Source organism: Mus musculus, chromosome 17 (assembly GCF_000001635.26).
Source record: "Mus musculus strain C57BL/6J chromosome 17, GRCm38.p6 C57BL/6J".
Classification (NCBI taxonomy): Eukaryota; Metazoa; Chordata; class Mammalia; order Rodentia; family Muridae; genus Mus; species Mus musculus.
Window position 1 is genome coordinate 86,544,792 of NC_000083.6, and position 25,833 is coordinate 86,570,624.

Sequence of the window (25,833 nt, forward strand, 5' to 3'; positions counted from 1 at the left end):
TAGCCAGGAACAAAAGGGCTGTGGACAAATTAAACACAGGCTGTTTTAGTTCTGTTTCTGTAAGCACCCATGCCTGCTGAATGCAGACACCTGATGCTGACTATGTATATTTCAAACACACACATATGGGAGTCCAGCAACACCTTCCACTAGTGCAGGCACGGTTCCGGCTCTCTGCGGATGGTCGTTCTGTGCTATCACACCAGACATTTACAGCTGTGTCTTACTGCACTGCTCACTGCTGTGAGCAAACCTGGGTGGAAATACCGTGCTCAGCAAACTCCATTGCTCAAAAGCCCCGGTTCATGCTCTGCCTGCCATTTAATGAACACATGAGTGAAGAGTCAAGGAAATGTCCTTCTGCACGCACACAGACAACAGCCTTGCCCCTTGAATGCTAAAACAATGTCACAAAGCATTCAGAGCCCACAGGACTGAGTTGTGTGCGCACATTCGTGTATTCAGCCCGACTTGCCAATCCCCCCCGCATTAGTGCATTTTAATTTCAGCTCTGTTCAAGCAGACACAACATGAAAGGGGGACCGAGCAGAGCCGAGATATCAGGTTTACTTTCTCACTTTTATGAAGCGGCTTCTTTGGTTTGAGGCAGCCATGCAAATGAATCCAACAACTCTGTCTACAGCACGGAAAGGCAGTCTGGAGGATGCGGGACACAGTTAACGTCAAACCAGTTATCAAGCCTTGGGAGGGACTTCAGGCTTTCGATTTGATTTCTATGGCCTTACACACACAGCACACAATGATAGCAGTTACACTGCAAGTACTTTATTGAAGGCACCACTGGAATGGACTGGGTGAGCCCCGTAGAGTGTTAGCTAAGCACTATGAGGATGTTACCGGAGCTTCAGGGTCAACGCCGGCCTGTGGTGGTGGTGTTTGACCACCAGTCCCCAGGACACCGATTAAAGAGAGACACTATAATAAGACAACAGAACCAGGAGATGTATTTGATGTGGCCACAATGGGAAGTGAAACAGGTAAAGGGTCCATGTGTTCAGGGGTACTGACACGGGATTTAGGTTTAGAAAGAGGGCCACGGGATGCACTGGCAGTCCTGGTGGAGGGTGTGGTCCTGGCTATTGGCTGCCTGTCTTAGCTATGGTTTGTTTTGTAAGGTGGGCTCATAAGTGGACAGAACTGTTTGGAATCTACTGTAGAATTTCCTGTAGACTTGCATCATTTCCCAGCACAGGATTCTTGAGGCAATTTTACTGATTTGGTGTCTAGTGTTTTATTGTCTAATGACATAGGTGCCTCTCTATGAAATATCCTCTCTCCTACTGGTATGGTTATAGGGAAACAACCAGATGCAGGTAACACATCTCTGGTAATTCTAGAAGACATCCCTTCCTGTAGAAACTGTCCCTTTGGAGGGCAGCGCCTGTCTGTCACTACATTTGAGTTAGAAGAACACTGCACACCATACCACACTGTCCACGGGTGTACCTTCTAGCTGAACACACTAAGATATGAAGTTATCAGAGGAGAAAACGGAAAATTAAATGCAGTATGATCATCAAGTCTTGATGTTAGAAGGGGCCTGGCACCTGCTTAGTCAACTGGTTACCAGCCATTACTAGTCACGAGGAGCTACCTGGAAGCACTGAACATAAAGGCATCTTCCAGTGTCCTCTGCGGCGTTGAACCCTGCTAGAGAGGTCTGATCTGGTGACCTGCACTCTTGAAAATGCTCCCAAGGTTCTCCAACACTCAGGCAGGTCATCTAGTCCAGCCTCTCTCCATGAGAGAAAATAGGCCTTAGGTATGGTTATCCAGCCTTCGTGTTGGAAGGAACTCAGTGCAGAACAAAGAGGAGGGACTCACTGTTGACAGAGTGTTGGCACGATACGGAGCCCTCCGTCTGTTATAACAAAAGAGACCTTGATTGCTCTCTGTTCTGCCCGTTGGTCTCAGCATGGCTCAGTAACACAGACAGAATCTCCTTGCAGCATGAACTCTTTCCAGTGATTTAAGACGGTTCCCCTTCAGTGTTCCCTTTTGTCTAATGGTCTGTGCCTTTATTCAGTTCAGATGGTCAACCCCTAAAATAGAATCCACTGAAGCTTGCCATTGCCGTGCTGTTCCTTGTAAGCCATAGCTTCTCTTTGCCCTCCCCTTTGCCTTCCTCTGTATGAACTCAAGTCTGTCAGTGTCAAACGTGGTACTCAGAATGGATGCTCCCTAACAATTGCTCTGACCAGCAGAATCCAACAGGGACAACAGGAATTGTCTGTGACGTGCTTCTCTTTAGACATCTCCAAGAGTTCTGTAAGGCCAAACTAGAGATGACAGAATGTTCCGTGGCAGGTCAGAAATGAAAGGGTTTGCGTGGTTAGTCTGACCAGATGTGAGCTTAGTGCTTGGTGGGTGTTTCCTGTCAGAATGAAGAGAGATAGCAGGCTTATGGCATTATAAGTCAATAAACATTCTATAGAATATTCAGATAAGAGATCACAATGTGTGTGTGTGTGTGTGAGTATGTGTGCAAATGTGCGCATGTGTGCTTTCACATGTGTACGTGTGGTGGTGGTGTCTCTAAGATGAGCAGACAATTGCTGTGTTTATGGTCCCCATAGGTTCAGTCAGCTCTGATTGTCACACTAATCTAGGGAGGCAGGAGGAGGCTGCCTTCCTCCTCTTTCCATTGTGATCAACACAACTACTACCATCTAAGCAGGTTATAGCTCCTTCCCACAACTGAAGGGAAAGATGAGTATGCCTTCTTTATTTGGGGTTGGCTTCCCAGCCTTGCCTGTCTGTTATAACAGCTGTGAGCTATTGAATGCTCAGCTCTAAACAGAACATCACATGGAAGACTCAGGGAACATCACAGAAGATGGGGCAGAAACATTTCTGTCATAAGAGGGAGAGGAAGTTGGCAGCATTGCAGAATTTTGTCTCCTGGGCAATATCTAGCCATTGCATGCTTGAACCCTGAGAAGTTCTGGTTACCTGCACAATTTTGGTTCCATCAACATCTTGTCATGGAGCAGGGAATAGTGCACAGTGCCCTTCCCCACCATGAGGCAGCTCATGGTTGGTGAGGAAGAGCTCCCCCCCCCCCCCAGTGGTATAGCCATTGGTAAATTGACCATATCCCTGTAAATAATCCCTGACTGGAGCTGTGGCAAACAACCCTAAAAGCAGCACGAAAGGCAGCTAGCTGAGAAGAACAAAGAGGATCAATGGGAGTTGGGGAAGTGGATATGATCAAGATATAGTATGTGCATTACGTATATGTCATAACCAAGCCCACTGCATATCATTAGCTAATCTAACCGATGTAGACTTCACAGAGGGGAAAATGGGCACAAGAACTTGCACGTTCCTAGGGAAGGACTGTGGGGTGTTGAGAGCTGGTTGTGAGGTGGACTACCCAAGTGACTAGTCAGTAAGCAGTTCTATATCGGAGATGATAGCAAGTGGGGTTTTTTTTTGGGGGGGGGTCGTTAACTTTCTCTGAGCTGATAGGGCTCCTCTAATCCTCTGGGTTGGCTAACAGGATTTCATTGTAGACAGAAGTTAGCAAGCAGTGGGACATAGGTTTAAGATAAAGCTGCAACAATAGGCAATAAAGTGGTACAGGACTGATTGCACCCCAAGCTGCAGCTCTGTTGACAGTGGTATTCAACATAAAAGCCTCTTGGAACTCGGGACTCCAGTGTGACTTCTCTGAGCGTTGCATCTTCTGTTGACAGAGATGATAAGATAGCTCTGAGTTTCTGGGATTGTAGATAGGATCAGCCTCCTGACCAGCTCTAGCTCTATGTGGGGACCATTGCGATTTGCGAGAATCACTGACCAGGAGGCTGGGGATACTCATTCAGTACTACGGTATCATGCTACATAGCCTCGAGGCTCTACAGGCATGACTTCATAAGAAGGGGTGCTTTGAACACCAGCTCTGGCCATGTATGTGCTGTTGGAACACAGGAAGGCATATGTGAGCAGATGAGGTGGATGTTGCATTCTTGGGAGATAGCCTAAGCTCATGGTCAGTGTGCTGGTGAGAGGCGCACTTGCTGATAGAACTTGGCTGAGCTGAGGAAATGAAGTTAGAGCAACCCTTCTCTTCTTCTGTTCGGGAAGACTTTTTAAAAGCATCCCATAATTGCTTCACGTTGGCTTCAAATGGCTGATGACTGACTCCAATGAGTTCCAGCGCAGCCACTCCCCTTTTCTCCTTTTCTGCTTAATTATTTCTTGGTGACATCCAAGAGCAAGTTTGTCTGTGTCGCCATCTCGTGCAGCATACGTAGTCCAGATTCTAAGGTTCCAGTCTTCCTGCAGAGCATGGGACGTCTGCAAGATGTGTAGGCCTCCTCATTGAGGACGTGACTCGGGGAGCATGTGGAAGATTCACTGCTTTCCTGGAGTCCAAGCGAGTAGCTGGAGACAGAGAATGTCGGCCAGATGCCATGCCTCACAGGGCCAATTAATGGAGAAGGCTCCAGTGGGGTGGAACCAGGAAGAAGCCAGGATGCTGGGAGGAGGCAGTTCAACTGGGGCATGATGCTAATCGAACAATGGAGGAAAAGCAAGCACTTCCGTGAACCAGCCCCACAGTGTCCCTTCATGGATGGACAACCTCTCTCCATCATCTGCCATCCGAAGAGGAAGCTGGGGCCAAGCACACACCCTTCCTGTCTGACCGAAGGCGGTCTTGCTCCTGGAGGCTATCTCTCTGTTGCCCCGCACTGCTGAGGTGTTTGGGCCAGGTTCATATGGGTCATGATAACCTCAGAGAAGGGCTGTTTCTGTGGGTGCCAATGGTCTCTGTGAACAGAATGTATCCTCCTCTGGATGGCACTGCCACCTTCTCCTCTTCCATCTTCCACACCCAGGCTAAAGTATAGGTGGCCAGGAGACAGTAATTTGAGGTTGGTCTTGGGGCTAAATGTCATGCTGAATGAAGGAGAAACGCCCTTGAGTTTTATTACGTAAGGCAGTTTTACCTTACTGTAGAATCCTTTGAATTTGAATGGGTGCCACCCTGTTTATGTTAAATAATCAGAGTCTTAAGCAATTGTAAACAATGCTATATACAAAAACATGGCCGAAATTTGAGAACGTTATGATAAGTCTAATAAAGCAAATATAGAAGAAAAATACTAAGTGATACATTTATGCGACAAATCCGGGCTACTCAGGCTGCTAAAAGTGGAGAAAAGGATGGCAGTTGCCAGGGAGCAGGGGAGACAGAATCAGGAGTTGGTTTCAGCAGTGTAAGAGGATAACATCCGAGAGCTTTGCTGTATAGTAGAGTCCTCACAAATGCTGTGTTACACACTTCAGATTTGCCAGAGGGAGTGGTTCTTAAACACAAACACACACTAAAGGTAATATAACATTTAAGAGAGTGGAAGTGGGGAAAAGACAGAGTAATGCCTTTTAAAGATTATTTATTTGTTTGTTTGTTTGTTTGTTTATTTTAGAAATAGGGCTTCGGGTGGCTCAGACTTGCTTAAACTCATAATGTGGCCAAGGCCGGTTTGAACCCAATCCTCCTGCCTCCACCTCCCAGTGCTGGGATTACAGGTGTGTGTCACCATATTGGCCTGAAGGGAGAGCAATGGTAAGCTGCCTTCTCTAGTGTACTACTCCTGAGAAAATGTTCCTTAACGTCGGCTCTAATTATGTCACTTCGCAACTCCAAAGCTTTTTAGAATTCTGTTTCCCACTTGAGTTTTGGAGCCCTCTCAGCCCTGCCTGTCTCCACCGCTGTGTCCTGGATTTACGCACCATTCTGGAGGAGGCAGGTGTTTGGGTGCTTGGGGTTGGTTTGGTTTTCATAGCCCAGCGGGGTTGTGGGGTTGTCCCAACCCCTTTGCTCCCTAGTGCTCATTTCTACGTACCTCACCCTCAGGGCTGCAAGGCTTTTCTCCTCCTCGTGCCTCACATTATCCAAGACAGGAGTGCTCTCTCCTCCAGATCAGATCTGAACCGGATCCTGGAGCAGTGGCCAGTTCTACCAGCGCACTTGTATCCTGGAGAACAGGGAGACCAGCTGGTCATTTGATTGTCTCCCATAGTGAGCTATATATACATGGTAAGGCCTATGTGACAAATGTCCAGGAAGATTCAGGCCAGACCCCCAGTTTTCACAGCCTGCCCAGATCCTGGACAGTTCAATGAAGAATCACCAAGTATCTAGAACTGTTCTCTGTGTTGTTGGTTCCCTTTATTTATGTGCATTGGCGTTTGTTCCTGTATATCTATGTGAGAGTGTCAGAACTTGGAGTTACGCACAGTAGTGTGAGCTACCGTATGAGTGCTGGGATTTGAACCTGGATCCTCTGGAAGAGCATTCAGTGCCCTTAATAGCTAAGGCATCTCTCCAGTTCCTCTGTGGTTTCTTATGTTGCTTTATTAGCTCATACATTGCAAAGTCATAACGAATGTAACGTTCTGGGTCCCCCAGACACCTACCTACGGGCTGGGTACTCATGAAAGATCTTCTGCGTTGGTGGCTTAGAGAAGTGCTGCACAGCCTTCCTAATGCTGTGCCCTTTAAGGCTGTTCCTCGTGTTGTGGTGAGCCCCAACCATAACATTACTTTCGTTGGCACTTGATAACTCTAATTTTGCTAATGTTGTGAATGGTAGTGTAAATATACGTGTTTTCTGGTGGGCTTAGGTGAAAGGGTCGTTCAACCCCAAAGGGTTTGTGACCCACGGGTCGAGAACTGCTGACTTAGAAGACGTGGACATGGAGGAGGAGGGGTGGAGGTGTCACTGAGCTGTAGAACACTTGCCTGGCAGGCATAAGTCCATGGGATGCATCCCCATGGCACTGGGCGGGATGTCCCGTGAGATGAAGACCAGTGACTCCCCTAGGACCCTGGAGAAGTCGTTTGTGCCGTCACGGGTGCAGCCAAGGCAGATGGCCCCAAGTCCAGACCTCTGCCTTTGTGTGAGATGGAAAAGCGATAGAATCTCTCTGTACACATAAACATCTAACAAATGGTGGGGGGCGTGTGTCCAAACAAATCCAACTGGCAGGACACATGGTGCCGCCGGGAGGAAGCCTCTGTCTTATCTGTCGTACCTTGAAGGGTAAATGGAGCTGCAGGCTGGGGGTTGCCTTCAAAGGCCAGAGGGTGGGTATGCTGTAAAAAAAAAAAATGGAGGCTGGTGGGAGCCATGATGCGGTTCTTCCACACAGTTGGTCACTCTCTCCCTAGTGCTACCCTAAATGGCCATGACACATAATCCCTTTGCGATTCTTATTATTCTACTTGCTATCACAAGACCGTAACAATTTTAGACAGTCAAGGGAGATTAAGGGAGGAGTTGGTAGAATAGGCTTTTCAAACCTTTGATTACCTCAGAAGACATATTTGCTTACTTTACCAGGAAGTTGGTTTTTGGTTTTGTTTTCTCCGGGTGCCAAGAGGGGATTAATGAGTAGCCGCTGGCTTTGCCAGCTTTCTTTTGATTTCAGTTTATATAATTAAGCAGTTCCCAGAATGACTTGAGGTTCGCTGCCCCACCCCCCTCCCCAACCATGCATCAAAACACCCTTCTCAAATGTGTCAGAGGTCAGCAGCAATCCGCACTGAATGGAGGGTGGGGAAGGAGCAAGCCTATCTTGCTTTAGAACATCTCTAATGTGTAAAAGGGTCAGTGGTTGTGATTGAGGGGTGCATAGGACTGTGGGGGGGGAGCAGACTCGGAGGAAGGTTGAAGGTGGACCAGGACGAGAGTCAGGAGTACTATGGGAGCACCTGCTTTCTCTGGACTTTCTAGCGATGGAGGCATGCAGTGGGTATTCAAGAATGCACGCACTCAACATGGATGTGCTAAGAACCTACTACGTGCCAGAGCTGGCCCTAGATGGTGAAGAAAGAAGGGCACAAAACTTGGTCCTCTTGTGATGCTCAGAGGAACAGAGCCATCTTCACTGAGACCCTGCCTTGCTCAGCCTTAAGCTCAGAGTGGTTGGCTCTGTTTGCAAGCGTGTGGCCTTCCAAGGGACGGTCTCCTCGCTTTAGGTGAGGAAGTCTCTCGACAGGACGACAGCAGGACTGACTGACTGTTGAAGGCTTTGTCACTGCGTGGATGGCTGATGTAGACAGGCACCACTGACTGAAATGGTCTTTCCCAATCCCACAGACGGGAGGCTTTCTGTAGCAGGATGACCCACCTTCATCTCTTTATGAAGTAAGACCTTGTGGAGACAAACGTTAGGCCTGGCTTCAGTTCCACATGTAATAACCTCGCCCCTGCCCCAGACACCTCAGGCTTTCCACCTATGCAGTACTACTGATAAAGGTTCTCATGTCGCCCAGGCTGGCATCCAACTCACAGTGTAGGCTAGGGTGACATTGAACTTCTGATCTTTTTGTCTGCCCCTCCTGATCGCTCCTTGTGTAATACTAAGGGTAGAGTCCAGAGCGTCCTACACATCAAGCAAGCATTGCCCACTGAGCAACATCCCCAGAGCTATAGCCCTTACTTTTAAAGAGTTTTTTTTTTTTAAATTCTTTTTGGAGCCTCTAATTCCCTTAAAAATAAAATAAAATAAAATAAAATAAAATAAAATAAAATAAAATAAAAATTAGTCCAGAACTACAAACAGCCCCTGCTTTCCTGGAACATACAGACTGCCTTAGTTAGGGTTTCTATCATTGTGTTAAACACCATGACCAGAAGCGACCTGAGAGGAAAAAGGTTTACTTCAGCTTATAATGCCATCTCTGAGGGAAGCCAGAGCAGGAACTGAAGGCAGGAACCTGGAGGCAGGAACTGAAGCAGAGGCCATGGACGGTGCTGCTCACTGGCTTGCTCCTCATGTCTGGCTCAGCCTGCTTTCTCACAGCACCCAGGACTGCTATCTCAGGGATGATATACTTCCCAGAGTGAGCTGGATCAGAGCCTCCCTCCCCTATCATCAATGAAAAAAAAAAAAAAGTACCACAGGTTTGCCCACAGACTGATCTGATGTGTGGGGGTGGGGGGTGTATTTTCTCAACTGATGATGCCCTTCTAAAATGAAAGCGCTTGTGCAAGCTGACAGCAATCTAGCCAACACATAGGTGCTGGGGAAATCATAGTCCCAACCTCCCTCTCCCCAGCTGAATACTACATCAGGGCATGCAACACAAGACAGATTGGACCTTGTTAGGAAAGCCAAGACCAGCTTCCTCGAAGAAAAGACAGCCCCACTGACATTTTTGCAATAAGGAGACGTGTAGAAGTCATTGTGGAAGAAGGAAGGGAGGCAGTCTAAGCAGCCAGAGCATGAACTGAGATTCTGGGGCAGAAGGAATAAGGGACAGCCGGAAGGGAGATGACTCAGATCATGAGGCCTACGGTATGCTGAGGTATTTTCTGCCTGTCCTAAGAGGAACATGTGCCTTTAAAAGAGTGAAGGAGGTCTTGGCAGATGACCCAGTGAGGAAAAACCCTTGCTATGCAAACATGAGCTCCTGAGTTTGAATCCTTAGCACCTATGTAAAAATCTGGACATATCTGCACTTGCCTGTAACTCTACGATTGGCAACAGAGAGGGGAAGATCCTGAGAACGCCTTGGGCAACTTGTCTAGGTAAAAGGGTGAGCTCCCAGCTCATCGAGAGACCGTCTCTAGACGGTAAGATGGAGAATGGTACGAGGAGACTCTTAATATCCAGCACTGGCCTCCACCCATGTGGACATAGTTACACACACACACACACACACACACACACCTCAGTAAGAAGGTGAGAAGAGGAGAGTGGGTGGATGCTATCAGATTTCCATCCCAGCAGAACCCCTCTAGCTACAGAATAACCAGAATCAGGACAGGAAGCTGAAATCCGTGTCAAGGCATTCCCAACAAAGCAGAAATCTAGACAAGAGAGAAAAACTGAATCACAGAGGTGGGCGTGGCAAAGGTAGAAACCAAGAGAAGTGGGCAGGTATGAGAAATGAAAAGGTATGACAGCCAAAACCAACAGGGCTGGGTGAGAGGGAGGAAGGAGAGGGAGGACTAGAGATGACTGCTGGGGTTCTGACTTGAAAACTAGTTGGAGGTAAAGACCCCCAGACAGGAAACTCCACCCAGCGGGGGCCAGCTTGCTGAGGAAGATGATGGGGTCCATTTTGACACTTTGGGTTTGAGTGCCTGAAGGCATCTGGAGGGAGATCAGAAGCAGACCTGTGGGTCTGGGGCATAGAGAAGAAGTCTTGAAGGAGGGCTAAGTGTGTGTCATCCATGCACAGAACCATGGGAGCTGTGGGCATGCAGAAATAAGCTTACACCACAAGGGAGGCTCAGCACTTCATGGGTGTAGAGAGGAGACATCGACAAAGAGGCAGAAGCACAGATTAGAGAAAACAGACAGGGAAGGGGAGAGACCCAGGAGGAGAGAACCAGTTTGAAAACCAAGGGAAAGAAGGTGATCAGAGAGATAGATGGGAGAAAGGCTGGAAAAGAGAGACTGCAGTAAAAACAGCTGTTACTACTGCCAGCGACAACAGTCCTGGCTAATCCTTATGGAGTGCCAATTATGAACTGGGCATTTTTTAAAAAAATGAACAACATGAGGGTTTTTGTTGTTTTTTAAAAATACGTTTATTTATATGAGTACACTGTAGCTATCTTCAGACACACCAGAAGAGGGCATCAGATTGCATTACAGATGGTTGTGAATCACCATGTGGCTGCTGGGAATTGAACTCAGAACAGTCAGTGCTCTTAACTTCTGAGCCATCTCTGCAGCCCCCAAACAGGCATTTTAGCATGCCCATTCAACATAATCTAGGAATTAGGATGTAGATGGTTTAGGAAGCTCTTGAGTTTGTACTGCAAAAAAAAAAAAGTTGAGTATAATCTATAATGTAGGCCCTGTATCCTCATTTTTATAGGTCAGACAGTTGAGCACACAGAGAAGTATTTCTTTGTCTGAGGTCAGGCAGCCAGAGAGTGATACAGTTGTGATGGGCCCTCCCCTTTGCCTCTCTTCAGACGCTGTCCTCGATGCCACGGGACTAACTTTAGGAAAGAAAACAGCAACAGGAGTAGGAGATTTTTCCCTTTAGAAATGTAGATTCTCTAAATTCAAAGAAATCCTCCATTTGGGCCACAGCTCAAGATCAGGGTTGGTGACTATGCAACAGGTATTGTGGTCCTTATTTCTGATGGAATTTTCCAGCTGGTAGGGTAGTATGAACTAGCAGCATGTGTTTGGGCTATCCTTGGGAAAGGCTGGGCCAATGGCTTCTAAGGCAGAGGTTCTCAGAGTGTGATCACTGGACCAACATCATCACCCAGGACTTTGTTAGAGAGGCAGATATTCAGGTTCCAAAGCAGAAACAGTGTGGACCACAAGGACCCCTGTTCCCATGGGTCTCCAAATGATTCTGATGCCAAAAAGGTTTGGCCTTGGAGGAATCCTTTTTTTTTCCTTTAAATTAAGTTTTACTCTACAAAATAATAGCCTTCAAGAAGACATTTTCATACACATATCATTGTATTTTACTAATATTGAATCATTGTTTCCCTTTGTCTCATCTCTTGTTAGTCTCTTTCCTTCCCCAAATGGTCCTTATTTCACTTCACTTGTGTACGCATACACACACACACACACACACAGAGTTAAATCTAAATTCTACATATTAGCAAAAACATTTAACATTTGTCTTTTCCCCAAAAGGGCTGTTTTAGTTGTTTTTCTGTTGTTACAATTAAATTTCCCAACCAACAGCAACTTAGGGAAGGAAGAGGCTCATTTGGTTTTATAACTTCACATTATAGTCTATCAGAGCAATGAATTCACAGAGGCAGGAGGATGAAGCAGATCACAGTGTCTACCCTCAGAAAGAGAGAGAGATGAGTGTGTGTGTGTGTGTGTGTGTGCACGTGTACATATGTGCGTGTGTGTGTGTGTGCGCACACGCGTATATACGTGCGTGGGGGTGTGTGTGGTTGGGTGCGTGTGTGCATGGATAGTCTGAGCACTATTGGTCTTGAGGATTCATAAATGGGAAGGAATGCTTATTAGCAATCAGCAAGGCAGCAGGAACTTCTGAGGACAAATTGATGCCCTGGGGGGAATCAGGGGACAAGGGAGGCTTAAAGTGAGAGACAAACGGGAGAGATGTTCTACCTTGGGCCCCCTGTGCATACTACTAACGCTAGCGGTTAGTATGCCAAGGAGACGATGCCAAGGAGATAATAGTGAAGTAGATATGCTTTGTGAATGAAGAACTATTTATGGTTTGTTTTACTCTCTCTTAGGAGGACGTAATGTCCTCTAGGAAGCTTCTTTAGGATATATTTTGATGTTGAGACTGTATGTGGGAGCTGATTACTTTAGCTCAGTTGGTAGACTGACCCCCAACATAGCATACAGCAGGCATGGCAGCACCCAACTCTAATTCCAGCGCTTGGGGATGGGAGGCAAGAGGATCCAAGTTCAAGATCATTCTTGGCTTCCCAGCAAATTCTAGGCCAGCCTGGGCTACAGGAGACATGCAATTGAGAACGGTGAAAGGGGGGAGGGGAATGGGGTGGACACAATGCCTTCTGTCTCTCTGGCCTCCCTCTGCATTGCTCTCTTACTGTCCCCACGGTCCAGCTCTTCCTAGACTCCTCCTCAGCTCCCTAGTCCACAGAGCATCCTTGCCTTCATCTTGCTCAGTGCCCTTTGCATTTCCTCCACTCTGCCCATTTCAAAACTCCACCCTTGACTGTAGACCACCAGACACCAGCCTGTCCCTCTCCCCTTCTCTAATTCCCTGAACAATATCCCACATGCAATCTGCTTAGGACGCAATGAAAAGTGCAAAGTGGATTCAGGCTTCTTTCTCCTCAAGTCACCGAAGATGCAGATAAGGGCTCTCCTCAGTGGTTCTCAGCCTGAGCATCTCAAATCTCTCTCACCCAAAACATTTTCATTATGATTCATAACAATAGCAAAATTACAGGCATGTGGTAGCAACAAAAATAATGTTATGGCTGAGGGTCGCCACAACATGAAGATCTGTGTTAGAGAGTCACAGCATTAGGAAGGTTGAGAATTACTGCCCAAGAGGGTACATTGTTCAGAACCCCAAGGGAATCAGCCCTGACAACCATGACTCTTTGTTGCAGGTTTGTTTGTTTTTGTTATAAGATGCCTTATGGGTCATTTCACATTAAAACATTCCAAGATTCCCAGAGCTATCCTAACAAATTGCTACAAGTTTAGTAGCCTCAAATAGTGGGACATAATACTGTCATAGTGGGAAAGGCCAGACATCTGAGACTAGTGTTAGTTACCTAGGCCAAATCAAGTTGTCAGTACCCTAGGCCATTGCCCTCAGAGACTTTTCTTTCTTCCAGGATCTAGGGCAGGGGTTCTCAATTTGTGGGTCTAGACCCCCTTTGCGGGTGAAAAGACCATTTCACAGGGATTTCATATCCGGTATCCTGCCTATCAGATATTTACATTATGATTCATAACAGAAGCAAAATTACAGCTAGGAAGTAGCAATGAAAATAACTTATGGGGGTTACTACAGCATGATAACTGTGATAAAGGGTCACAGCATTAGGAAGGTTGAGGACCACTAGCCTGGGAGCTTTCTGCATCCTTGGTTTGTGGCTGTGCTGCTCTTATCTGCTTCTGTGATTATTATCTCTTTCTCCCTGTTCCGATATCCCCCTGCCTCACTTCTCACCTCTCACGATGACTGGCTTGGTCATATCTGCAAAATCCTTTTGTATCCAGAAAGCATAAGTCCAACATATCATGGGCAGGACCCGGTTTTCTTTGAGAGAATCATTATTCATTATTCAGTCTACCCCACATGTCATGACACCTTGTGTTTTCAGACTTGTCTAGGGACACATCTCACTGCATGGTTAAAATCAAAACCTAGCTCTCTTTTCTGTCCATCTCCAACTTGTGTTATAGAAGGAAGATAGAAGTAAGGTGTGTGTGTGTGGAGGGGTGTGGGGCTTAGTAGCCCAGGATGGCCTTGAACTCATGAGGCAAAGGATGACCTCAAACTTCTGATCCCCCTACCTCTACCCACCCCACAAAGTTGGGACTTCGGGCTTGCATGATACACTCAGTTTATGTGGTGCTAGAATCTAACCCAGGGCTTCTTGGATGCTTAGGCAAGCCCTGTTGCAACTGAGCTACATCCCCATCCCCAAAGGCAGAGTTTATATGGCACTTGATACCCTGCCTCAGGTGCTCCCACCTTTTGTTTCCCTCTGGACCACTCCATCAGCTGTCACCTGCCATGAGGCTACCTCCCTCCCACCCCTGGAGTCCCAGTGACCTGTCTGGATCACCAGAGGATAGCTGGCCCCAAGTAGGACCTGTACTGATGTGGGTTAAGTAGCATTTTCTTTTCTCCTTCCAGGACCGCCTCTTCTTCGTCATGGAATATGTAAATGGTGGAGACCTCATGTTCCAGATTCAGCGGTCCCGAAAATTTGATGAGCCTCGTTCTCGGTTCTATGCCGCAGAGGTCACATCAGCCCTCATGTTTCTCCACCAGCACGGAGTGATCTACAGGTATTCTCTTCTTTTTCCCCTTTGGCTAGACACAGAAGCAACGACTTCTCCAGACACTTGTGCCCAGCTGGTTTCCTAGCAACTGGCCTTAGCTTAGCTGTTTGTTTCAATTTGCATACAGAAAGACTTGGTGGTAGGGTGGGGAGCATGAAGGGGTGTTTATCACTATGAATGTTAATATTTGAAAGGCCCCAGGAGATTTGACCTGCTGTTTGTGTCCGTTTTGATTTAAAGCTCAAGTATGACATTTTAAAGGCTTGGCTCTGTGCGATCTTAAGGTCACCTTCGTTGCTCCGTCTCCTCCACCCTCTTCCGTGGACATCAGGGCATTCTCTTGACTTTTTCCTCCTGTGCCACGAGCTTCCTCCACTTCCTGATCGCTTGACCTTTCCTGAGTTTGTTTGGCTTAGTTGTCTCCAGTAAGTAGACTCTGGGAAGGACGAGTCCTGTAGAGGGCTAGAGGTTTACACACCAGGGGTGGGGGTGGGGAGTGGTAACTAGACATGATCCAACAGGAAGTGACTTTTTTTTTCAGATTGTCCAGCCTTTTATTTATTGCTAGTAGCCCAGTCTCTTTCCAACTCACACACACACACACCACACACACACACACACACATACACACACGCACACACGCACACACATGTTTTCCAGTAAAAGAACAAAACTCTTCTCTCTCTCTCTCTCTCTCTCTCTCTCTCTCTCTCTCTCTCTCTCTCTCTCTCTCTCTCTCTTTTCGGTGAGGTCAGGAATTCTGGGAGGAAGACGTAAATATTTATAATTAGCAACAAGGATACTAAAGTTCCTGAAGGTTTTTCCAATGACTGTCCATTTCTTTACTTGGTCTTTGCTTCCCCGTTTTCTAAAAATTGGGTGGAAGAGGAGCTAGCTTGGCTTAGGTCAAAGTTAGGTGCACACCTCAACATGTCTGACCCGCCCCGGGAGTAGCATCTTGACTCTATATTCTTTGAAAGGTTCTGGTGAAGCCCACCCCAGGCTTCCCTCCCTTCTGTAATCCTTCAGCTTCACAAAGCCTTGGGTGGGGAGGGGCTGGAAAGGGGGGTCAGTGCTTCCCTGTGGAGCATACTCTAAACCAGCGGTTGGTTCTCAACCCTGATGCCGCAACCCTTCAATACAGTTCCTCATGTGGCGGTGACTCCCAACCATAAAATCATTTCCATTGCTGCTTCATAAATGAGGGCACTCTAGCCAGCCCAAACATGACAAGCACGACAAGCCGGCAGGGCTTGCCCTTTTCAGTTCCCTCTGCCTTGCTTAAAAAAAAATATAACCATTAAATTACATTCCTGAAGCTAGCCACCAAGGCCTATTCCCTTATTTGGCCACTTCCTCCTCCTGAGGCTGAGTATCAAGGTCCAGCTATCAAAGCATTGAAGTCCAACAATCCAAAGCCACCTTTGGTTCACCTAATTAACATGCCCAATCAAAATCAAACACTTCACCCTAACAGGTTTCCGCTTGTACCTTTGGAAACCACTATTTGCCTGGGTCTCTCTGGGGCAAATAAACCTCCCTTGTGTTGAGAAGTTGGTTTGGGTGTATCTTGTGCCAATCCTAGTCCCTTCAATAACTAATTTTGCTGTGCTGAATCCTAATGTAAATATTTGCTATGCAGGATATCTGATATGTGACCCCTACGGAAAGAGTTGGTCAACTCCCAAGGGGGTCGCCACCCACAGGTTGAGAACCACTGCTCTCACCTGCCCGGTGGGGATCCGTTTCTGTGCTGTGTGTTGTTGTCTGGCCTTGGCACAACCCCTACACCTTATTTCCCAGACTCTTATCCATGCTATATGCTCAGTGTCTCACCATGCTGTGGTGAAAGCAAGCGAAGTCGACTTCTGAAGTCCAGGTTCTTCCCCTAAGATCATGCGCTGATGGACAGAATATTTGTTCTGGAAACTTTAGAGTTCATGAGGCTTGCTTAGTTAGGGCCAGCCAGAGAGAAAGGCTTCCTTCTCAGACTCTCTAACCTCAGAGAAGGACTACAGCCTCCTCTCTAGGGCTACTGGGCCCACTCAAGGTGAAAAGCCCTTTTGATGAAAGCAAAGGCAAGTGTATCTATACGATCTGTGTGTTCATGGGGGAAGGGAATGGTACAGACTTGTAATTCCACTTACTCAGGGGTCTGTCACAGGAGTTTAGGAGTTTAAGAGCAGCCTTTTAGAAACCCCATGCCTTTGTCACAGATCGTGTCGTCTCAATAGTGCATTGTATTATTGTCTTTGTTGTGTTGTTTTGTGTTGTGTTGTTTGGTGGGCAGGGGAGGGAGCGTACAGAATGTGGCTCCTTTGGACTGCAGGCCAGTGGTGCTTCCTCTCCCGCCTTCCTCAGAGCGGGATTCTGAACCATCGAGGTAGGTAGCTGTCTCCACAACATCTGCTTTATTAGCTCTTGTCTTCCGGCCCTACCCCCCAAAGCCTTAGGTCTAGACACCTGCCTGGGATGGCAAGGGACTGGGGAAAGGATAGATGCCTGTACAGAGAAGCTGTGTCAGGTGGGCTGCATCAGCGACCCCACTGAGAGCATCCAGAACCTGCTAGCTGGCCTTGGTAGGAAGCATCTCCAGGTGAGCAGTCTCGGGCTGCAGACATCCTGGAGGAGAAAGTTACAGTGGCTAGGTTTGCGTACACTGGTTAGTTATTTGTGAACAGCGACTGTGGACCTGAGGAAGGCTTTGCCCAGTTCCTTGCTATGGCTGTGTCCTTGTCAACAATACACACTCGGGACTTCTTCTATCCCTTAGATTCACTCAGGGCATCCTTGGCTCCCCACACCTTCCTTGGCTCATTCCAGGGGCCTCTGGCCATTTCTCTTGTCTGGATGCATCCATCAGCCAGGGTGGGTCTCTGCAGCTCTGTCTCTGTCACTGGTGAATTCGTTGTAATTTGAGACTTTCACTGCTGCTTCTACCACTGGTCATGTATACAAAATTTAGATCACCTGTCCTCACCCTGTGGGTTGTGACCCCCATAGAGGTCGCAGAGCAGATCTTTATAGTTAGCAAATTATAGTTATGAAATAGCAATGAAATAATTTTATGATGGGGGGGGTCACCACCACACAAGAAACTAGATTAAAGGGTTGAAGCATTAGGAAAGTTGAAAACCACTGATTTACACCCCTGCCCCTTCCCCCCAGAGCAATTTACAAGCTAGTTAGAATTATAGAAGTTAGGTGTGTGGAATGTCATCTCTACTTCAAGGCCGTGTCTCATTAGATGTCAGTGACAAGAACTCTCATTCCTTGGGATGTGCCATTCTGTTCCGTGGAGACAAGCATCAACATTTTACTAACAGAATCAGAGACTTACTTGCAATAAGTAGCCCAAAGCCATTCTTGATGAACAATAGGGGAAGAGTGTAATGACTGACCACCACCTCGGAACGCCATGGCTCTTGTTACCCAGCCCGGGAGGCGAGCTCCCATAGTGTGTCCTTCCTAGGCAGTACACCTTTGTGTCTGTCCCAGCCACCACTTGCTCCACTGTCTTCTCGAGGTATTGTTCTCACTCTATCTTCCCTTCTCAACTCACAGTATCTCCTCAATCTCCATCTCTCCTGGACTGATTTCTTCCCTCTCTGCCCCAACCTATAAAAGCCAGATTGTCCCTAGAGTCGTCACCCATCTTTATTCCATTTATTTATGCTAACTGCTCTCCCTACAATTTTAACCTTTCCATGGTTCACATAATTCCTGTATGCAGTCATTCCAAAATCTCTACATCCAGCCCCCAGTTCTCTCTAGAACAAGAGCACACAGGTGCCCATTTACTGTTCCCTCTCTCTCCCTCTACCCCTCTTCTTCTCCCTCCCATTCCCTCTCTCTCATTCTCCCTCTCTCTCTCTTCTCAGTCTCTCCATCCCTCCACTCCCCTTTCTCTTCCCTGCTGATATGTAATAGTTCGCCTTCTCCATCCCTCAATCTGCCTTTCTCCCCCTCCATTACACAGTACTCTGTCAAAGCTTGGGCTGATGCACATGACCCCATTCTTAGCATCCTTTGGCCCTTGGAAAATTAAACCTAAACCCCGCTGTGTGCTCCGACTCTCTGTCGCGTTGGCTGTAGGACTGCTGTGCGAAGCTCTGTGGCTTGGGAAGTGAAGAGTGATAGATCCAGGTTGAGTGGAGACTGAATCGCTTACTCCACTTGGGAAGTGGAAGTAAGGGGTGCTTTTTTTCTAACCCAAAACGTCTCTCTGTGTCTCTTGCTCTTTTGGAGCTGCTGCAAGAAAAATACTTGATCCTGGGTAATTTATAAGAGAGAAAGCTCTGTGGCTCACACCAGTGGAGACGGGAAGGCCAGTATTGAGAGGCTGGTGTCTGATGATGGCTTCCATGCTCTGCCATAATGCCACAGTGAGCACCATATGGCCTAAGGGCAAAAAGAATGGTGGCCAAAGTAAAGGGAGGACGTGGCAAGACATAGTAAATCCTCCCCTGTGGCAATGGCATTGGGGCAACGGTGAAGATGGAGCCTATGTGGTCGAAGCGCCGGAAGAACCTAAGAGCCCATCTCTAACTCCATCACACTGGCAGTTCCAACATGCATTTCAGAAGGACAGACACTCAAATCACAGTGTCACGTTTCTCACAGGTACCACACGTGCTCACAGGACCTTGGTGGCCGTTGGACTTTCAACCTTATCATTCCCCTTAACCATCTACCCCTCCCCGTAGGTAATCCAGATTGCGTGAATTCCATCCCTAATGAGTTCTCCACACGGACGCTCCCATCAAGAGCGGATGCTAGCTCCCTTATGGTGCCAGGTTAGCATAGGTATAAGTGGGATAGCATTGGGCGAGACAAGAAAGCCACGAGTTGGCGTTCACTGAAGCAGCATGCTAGTCACTCCTCTGTCGTATGTGAACAGTCTGCCGTAGTCAAAACAGAATGAGAATGCTAGGTAATACTCCAAGGGTTCCAGATGGATGGGCTTTAGGAAGCTGTGTGTTTCTGAACGTGTTCCCAGCTAACCTGGTATTTTCTTCACTGCTGTATTTTTGTGGAGTGGAGAGACATCATGCCAATGGAACTCTTATAAAAGGAAAGTATTTAACTGGGGACTGGCTTGCCATTTCAGAAGCTTAGTCCATCATAATCATGGCACCAGAGCATAGTGGCACACATGGCATTAGAGCCACAGCTCAGAGCTTTACATCCTGCTAACCGCGGGCGGGAAGGGAGGGAGGGAGGGAGGGAGGGGAGTGTGTGACTAGGCCTGGAGTGCGTGTTTGAAACCCCTCAGAGCTCACCTCCAGTGATTCACCTCCTCCAACACCACCGCACCTAATCCTTCAAAGCACCCCACCAACTGCCTGAAAATATATGAACCTATGGGCTCATTCAAACCAATACATTTGGGAGCTACAGTTCTAGAGGAATTCCCTTCTGCCTTTGGGATGATGACCTGTACCCAGCTCTGCACAGCCTTGCCTGCCTGCCTGCCTGCCTGCCTGCCTGCCTGCCTGCCTGCCTGCCTGCCTGCTATGGCATTGTGCTGCTCCTAAACAACATAGAATCTCTAAGTCACCGGTTTGACTGAGCTCTTGGTTAACATGACCCCCTTTTTCTAAGATGCATCATCTCTCAGTGAGAACTGCTCACACAAGTGCTTATGGGGGGTAGCATAGGCCGGCGCTCCTCTCCTCAATGCTATTCGATGCATGCTCGGTGTTCTAGAATGTTCTGTTCTAGAACTGTCCAGTCTGGGACTTGCTGCTTCGTAAGGCTGTACTTCCCAAGAGTCTCTGTTTGAAGCATTTCTGACATGCCAGTGGCTCACACTTAAAACCCACGTTGAGAGGCACAGGCACACTTCCCTCAAGTCCCTCCTAGACTTGGGCTCTCTACCCAAGGGGGCACAGGGAAATGTCTATGTCCATGGATGGCTGCTTTGTGGCACTTTTCAGTGCTATAGAAGAATGCATTCAAACACCATTTTCACTTCTCCTGACTGTAGCTTTTAAGTCTCTCCTCTCGGAACGGGGACTATAGCTCCGAGGTTGAAATACTTGGTCTGCAAGTGTGAGGACCAAACTCTAACTCCCAGAAGCCCACATGAATGACACATTGGTATAGTGACCTGCCTCCAAGTCTAGTCTCAAGAAGACAGAGGCAGAACCCCCAGAGGAAGCTGGCTAATGACACCAGCCATATTGGTGCATTCCGAGTTTGGTTGAGAGAGTCTGCCTCAGTGGATAGGTGGAAGAACAATTGAGAATGATTCCTGACCTCACACTTAGGCACATGTACCCACACATGTGCCAACAGAATGCAAAAATATGCATGCACATACACACACACACACACACGCACCAAAGATGAAAGAAAAAGCTCCTACTTCAAGCCCCTCGCCCATCCATTGAGAAGTGGTTTTGAGGGATGAGCCTTCTGTCAGGTGACCTGGGGACCTTTCTCCTCCTCTGCATCATGCTCAGTGTATCCAGCAGCCACTGGCTGTCCAGAGATGACAGACATGAGATATTGAGAGAGAAGAGAGAGCTGTGGTCTACCTGGAAAGATAGGGGGAAATGGTCTGAAGCCAGGAGACCCTGTTTAGTCCAGGGAGTGCACAGAGCTAAATTTCTGAGTAATGGTCTTCCTGCTCTAGCCTCTGCTTCCTCCACCGCAGAATGCTGTCACTCTTGGACCTATCCCGGCAGGCAACAAGGATTCTGTGACTAGAGGACCAAATGTAAATCTGATCTTAAACTTGCAATTACTTTTCACTGAGACAACAAAACAGCATTGAAAGACTTCCAGCTAGCCCGAGCTTCTAGAATCACAGTGCAAGTGCGGAGTCCTTCTTACCCACTGGCTTCCCATTTCATAAAGGAGAACCTCGCAGATGATGAATGTGGGACTCACAGGACAAATAAATATGTAAGAAGTAAAGAAAGGCCCAGAGCTGTTTTCCCCATCGTGAGCCTCACGGCTACCCAGAGGTCAATAGGTACAACTCTTTTCAGTGGATCCCTTGGGCAGCATGGAGATGTGAACCCTCTTGATGATTCATTTCTCTCTAAGGAGTCCTGAGAACACAGTGCCAGCTCCTTCATGGGGTTCTTGAAGGTGGCTGGAAGGCTGACAGATTGGAGTCGAGGACATGAAACCAAGGAAATTCAGTAGCCACTTTTTAAAAACATAGTGTCATGCAGGATTAACATTTGATATTCTGAGCACTAGAAGTTGATCTTTGCCATCTAGGGATGGACATTGTAAGCACTTCTGTCCCTTAACTTCTCCAAGACTTTCTGTCCTTGATGATAGTTTGACCTAACTCCCAGACCAGTTCTTCCAAGTGTTCTCGAAACTGTTCTTCCTGGAAACGTGCTTGCTAAATTGTGGTATAAGAATGAGGCTAGCCTTCTGTAGTAGTCAGGCTTCTCTAAAGGATCAGAACTGATAGAATGGATAGACATGGCTTACTGGAATGTCTTACAAGCTGTGGTCCTGCTAGTCCAACAGTGGCTGTCTCCCAATAGAAAGTCCTGGGGTCCAGTAGCTGTTCTATCCCTGAGGTTGGATGTTTCTGCTTCTCTGCAGTATACAGTGAAATCATAGATTAGGCTCTAATGCCGGTGAAGGCATGGACTTCCCAATGAAAGTAGGGGTACCAGACAAAAAGCAAGAGCTTCTTTCTTCAGTATATTATGTAGGCTGCCAGCTGAAGGTGTGGCCCAGATTTACAGTGGGTCTTCCCACCTCACATGATCCAGTCGTGAAAAATCCCTCAAGGATGTGCCTAGCTACTTGGGTTTTAGTTAATGCCAGTTATAGTCAACTTGACTTACAAAATGGCCGTCATACCTTACCCTAGTTCCTAGAATGTTCACCATTTGCACAGTTGATAATCTCCTTACTCAAAAGCCTCTACTTAAAACTGTGTTGGTAATTAGGTCTGGCATTTGTTGACCCTCATCTCATCTCAATGCATTACCAGTTTGTTTAAAACTTAAGACAAAGCAACGGAGGATTTGTGGTGGGCATCCACTTCCCCAGGCATGCCAGGCTCACGGAACCAACTCCCAGGAAATATTCTGACATGGTGTTACACTATTTTCAGCTGTCAGCTTTGCCTGCTCTCTATAGAAAGTGATATTTCAATGTAAAATTCCTCAAGATCCAACAGTTGAGATTTTTAATGGGAATATCAGCCACTATGACAGGAATTATGAGTGACTGTTAAATCATATGATCCCACTCCTTCGTTTTGTAGATATGAAACCTGGAAACCAAACTTGAGCAATAACTTACCAGGTTTATACAGTGGGATAACATCAAGCTTAAATGCTATTTTAATCAGATATAAATACAGAGAAGGCTTCGGACAGCTTTATAAGGTGTTTAGGCAAATAAAGAGTTTCTTTCTGTCATGGTGGTAGTGCAAGCCTATAATCCCTGCACTCAGGAGGCAGTGGTAGACAGATTTCTGAGTTCAAGGCTGGCCTTGTCTACAGAGTGTGTTTCAGGACAGCCAGGGCTGTCTCACAAAACCAAACCAAAACCAAACCGAACAAAAAAGAATTTCATTCTGCCCTCCTTCCCTTCCAAAGTAGCTTCCCTAAGCTTTTAGGTATTTCTAGGTGGGATTATTACAAAGTCCCTTTTCTGTATTTTGGGGTACTATTTAGTGACCCCACACTGGGTGATAAGACTCCAGTCCTCCACATTGACCGTCAAACAGTCCCACCACCCCATCACATATGCCAGTCCCAACCTTCCTCCTCTCAGTATAGATTACCATGATCTCAATTAAGTGACTATACTCTGCACACCTTGTTGGGACTATTGAAAGCCTTTTGATACTGAGTCATGTGGTACACTATCATTGTTTTCCTTTGCTGTACATCATTTTGGTTTGCTTCCCCTGGAGTTAAAATTATGTCTCTCTGTTTTATGTGTTTATTATTGATTCGGCTACAAACTCTCCACAAATGCCCTTATCATCCCTTAAGACTTCCATTTGCAGTCTGTGTTCTACCTGTCTCATATTCTTGGGTGACTTCTTCCTGTGGCTTTCTAAACTACTCCAGCGTGAAGAATTGCCCATCGTGCCAGCTGTGAGCTGCCAACCCAACTGTTCTCCATCATCTGATGCATCTTTTGTGGCTTCTCTTTCCCGTATCCCTTGTCTTCCTCCTTCCTTTTAAAGAATATTTTATGAAACTGTTATACACATATACAATATAGATTCCCACAACTCAGTGAAGCACCAGGCTGAGGAGTTTTCAATACTCCGTTGTTTTAGCTTCCTTTCTGCTGCTGTTTTAAAAGCACTCTGACTAAAAGTAGCTCAGGGGAGGAAACAGTTTTTTATGCTTTACACTTCCAACTCATAGTCTGTCACTGAGAGAAGCCAAAGCAGGAACTCAAGGCACAAGCCATAGAGAAATGTCCCTCCATAATGGCTTACTCCCTGGCTTGCTCATAGACTCACACCTAGCTTTTCTTTCTTTCTTTCTTTCTTTCTTTCTTTCTTTCTTTCTTTCTTTCTTTCTTTCTTTCTTTCTTTCTTTCTTTCTTTCCTTCTTTCTTTCTTTCTTTCTTTCTTTCCTTCCTTCTTTCTTTCTTTCTTTCTTTCTTTCTTTTTTCTTTCTTTCTTTCTTTCTTTCTTTCTTTCTTTCCTTCTTTCTTTCTTTCCTTCCTTCCTTCTTTCTTTCTTTCTTTCTTTCTTTCTTTCTTTCTTTCTTTCTTTCTTTCTTCCTTCCTTCCTTCCTTCCTTCCTTTCTTTCTCTCTTTCTTTCTTTTTTCTTTCTTTTTTTTTTTTTTTGGTTTTTGATTTTTGGTTTTTGGTTTTTGGAGACAGGGTTTCTCTGTGTAGCCCTGGCTGTCCTAGAACTCACTCTGTAGACCAGGCTGGCCTCGAACTCAGAAATCTGCCTGCCTCTGCCTCCCGAGTGCTGGGCTTAAAGGCGTACGCCACCACGCCCGGCACTAGCTTTTCTTGAATAGGCAAGAACCACCTACCTAGGGATGCTGCCACCCACAGTGGGATGGGCCCAACTACATCACTTAGTAATCAATATACTCTCCCTCAAACATGTCCAGAGGCCAGCCTGATCTAGGTGAGGCTTCTCCTCTCAAGGACTATATACAGTTTGTCAGACTGACAATTGAGGGTGATTGTAGGGGCAGTGAGGTGCAGAGACCTTCACTTGATACCAGAAATCATCCTGTCTTTACCCTCAAATGATGAAGACCAAAAACTGTTTCCACTCAGAATTGAAGATACTGCTCTGGTAGTGCCTAATTCAGGGTTGCCTCTAAAGTTGTCTTGTTTCTTCATCCTCAGTTGTACCTACTTCTTTTTTTTTCCAGAGATATGTTCAAGTTTTTCTGTCCCCAGTATTTCAGAATTATGTAGGGATATGATATAAGTCTATTTTCATTGGTTGTGCAAGACACTGATAGATCTTTTCAGTTGGGAAAAATCAAACCCTGTTGTTCTGGAAGGCACAGTGACATTGTAAAGGATTCCTTCCCTTGCATTATCTTTCTCTAGGATTAACTTTTGGGTTGGGGCTATTCAAGTTGGGTTCACGGTTGGCCAGTCTGGATGACTGCTTGGTTGGGAAAAGGCTATGGATAATCTTTAGACCTTCCCTCCTAGAGTGATTCTATTGTCCAGAGAAGACTCTTGTCCCCGCAGGGAAATGTGACTATACAATTCATACTTCATTATGGCTGCTCAAATGGCTTTGGAACTGAGAGATACCTCTAGCGCTATCAGAGCCAAATGACAGGAGGGGGCTGGAGGACCATCCTCAAGTATCTGTCTACTGCTCTCATCTTCACTCATGGTACCCACCCTCCAGGCCTGGCAGCATCTGCTTCCTTTCCCCAGAAAATAAGTCTCTGGTGCAGATGAGGGGATGGTGCAAGAGCTTCCTGGCCACCTGGGTTTATAACTGCATCTCAACAAATGCTTGTAGTCTCTACATCTCCATCTCTAAAAACAACTTACTATAATTTCCTAAACTCTGGAGGAGGGGTGAAATTTTATAGGATAAATTTAATTTTTCTCAATTTCACTCATGGCTGGTTCAGGACTCAGCTCTGTTGGACAGATAGATCCATTCCCACATATCCATGTGTTTCGCACTTCCAGAATTATATGGCTGTTGCCTCTTCTCTTGTTTTTTGTGTACAGTTTTGGAAAAGAGAGAAAACTAGTAATAGTTATTCTACCTACCGTCTTTATCCAGAGGTCTTTAACTACAACAACAATAACCACACCATCACCATGGACACGCTGAGGTTGCTATGGTTACTCATCACAATATTTATGATGTT

At 46.6% G+C, this 25,833-nt stretch overlaps 1 protein-coding gene across 4 annotated transcripts in view; it reads left to right on the forward strand.

Annotated features, from left to right (window-relative positions):
- Nucleotides 1-25,833, forward strand: part of Prkce (protein kinase C, epsilon) — a 490,135-nt gene that overhangs the window by 377,007 nt on the left and 87,295 nt on the right. For all 4 annotated transcript variants that reach the window (NM_011104.3, XM_017317328.2, XM_030249576.1 and 1 more), the window contains one exon: nucleotides 14,360-14,514. In NM_011104.3, coding sequence (NP_035234.1) covers nucleotides 14,360-14,514 — 155 coding nt within the window. The remainder of the gene's footprint in view (nucleotides 1-14,359; nucleotides 14,515-25,833) is intronic.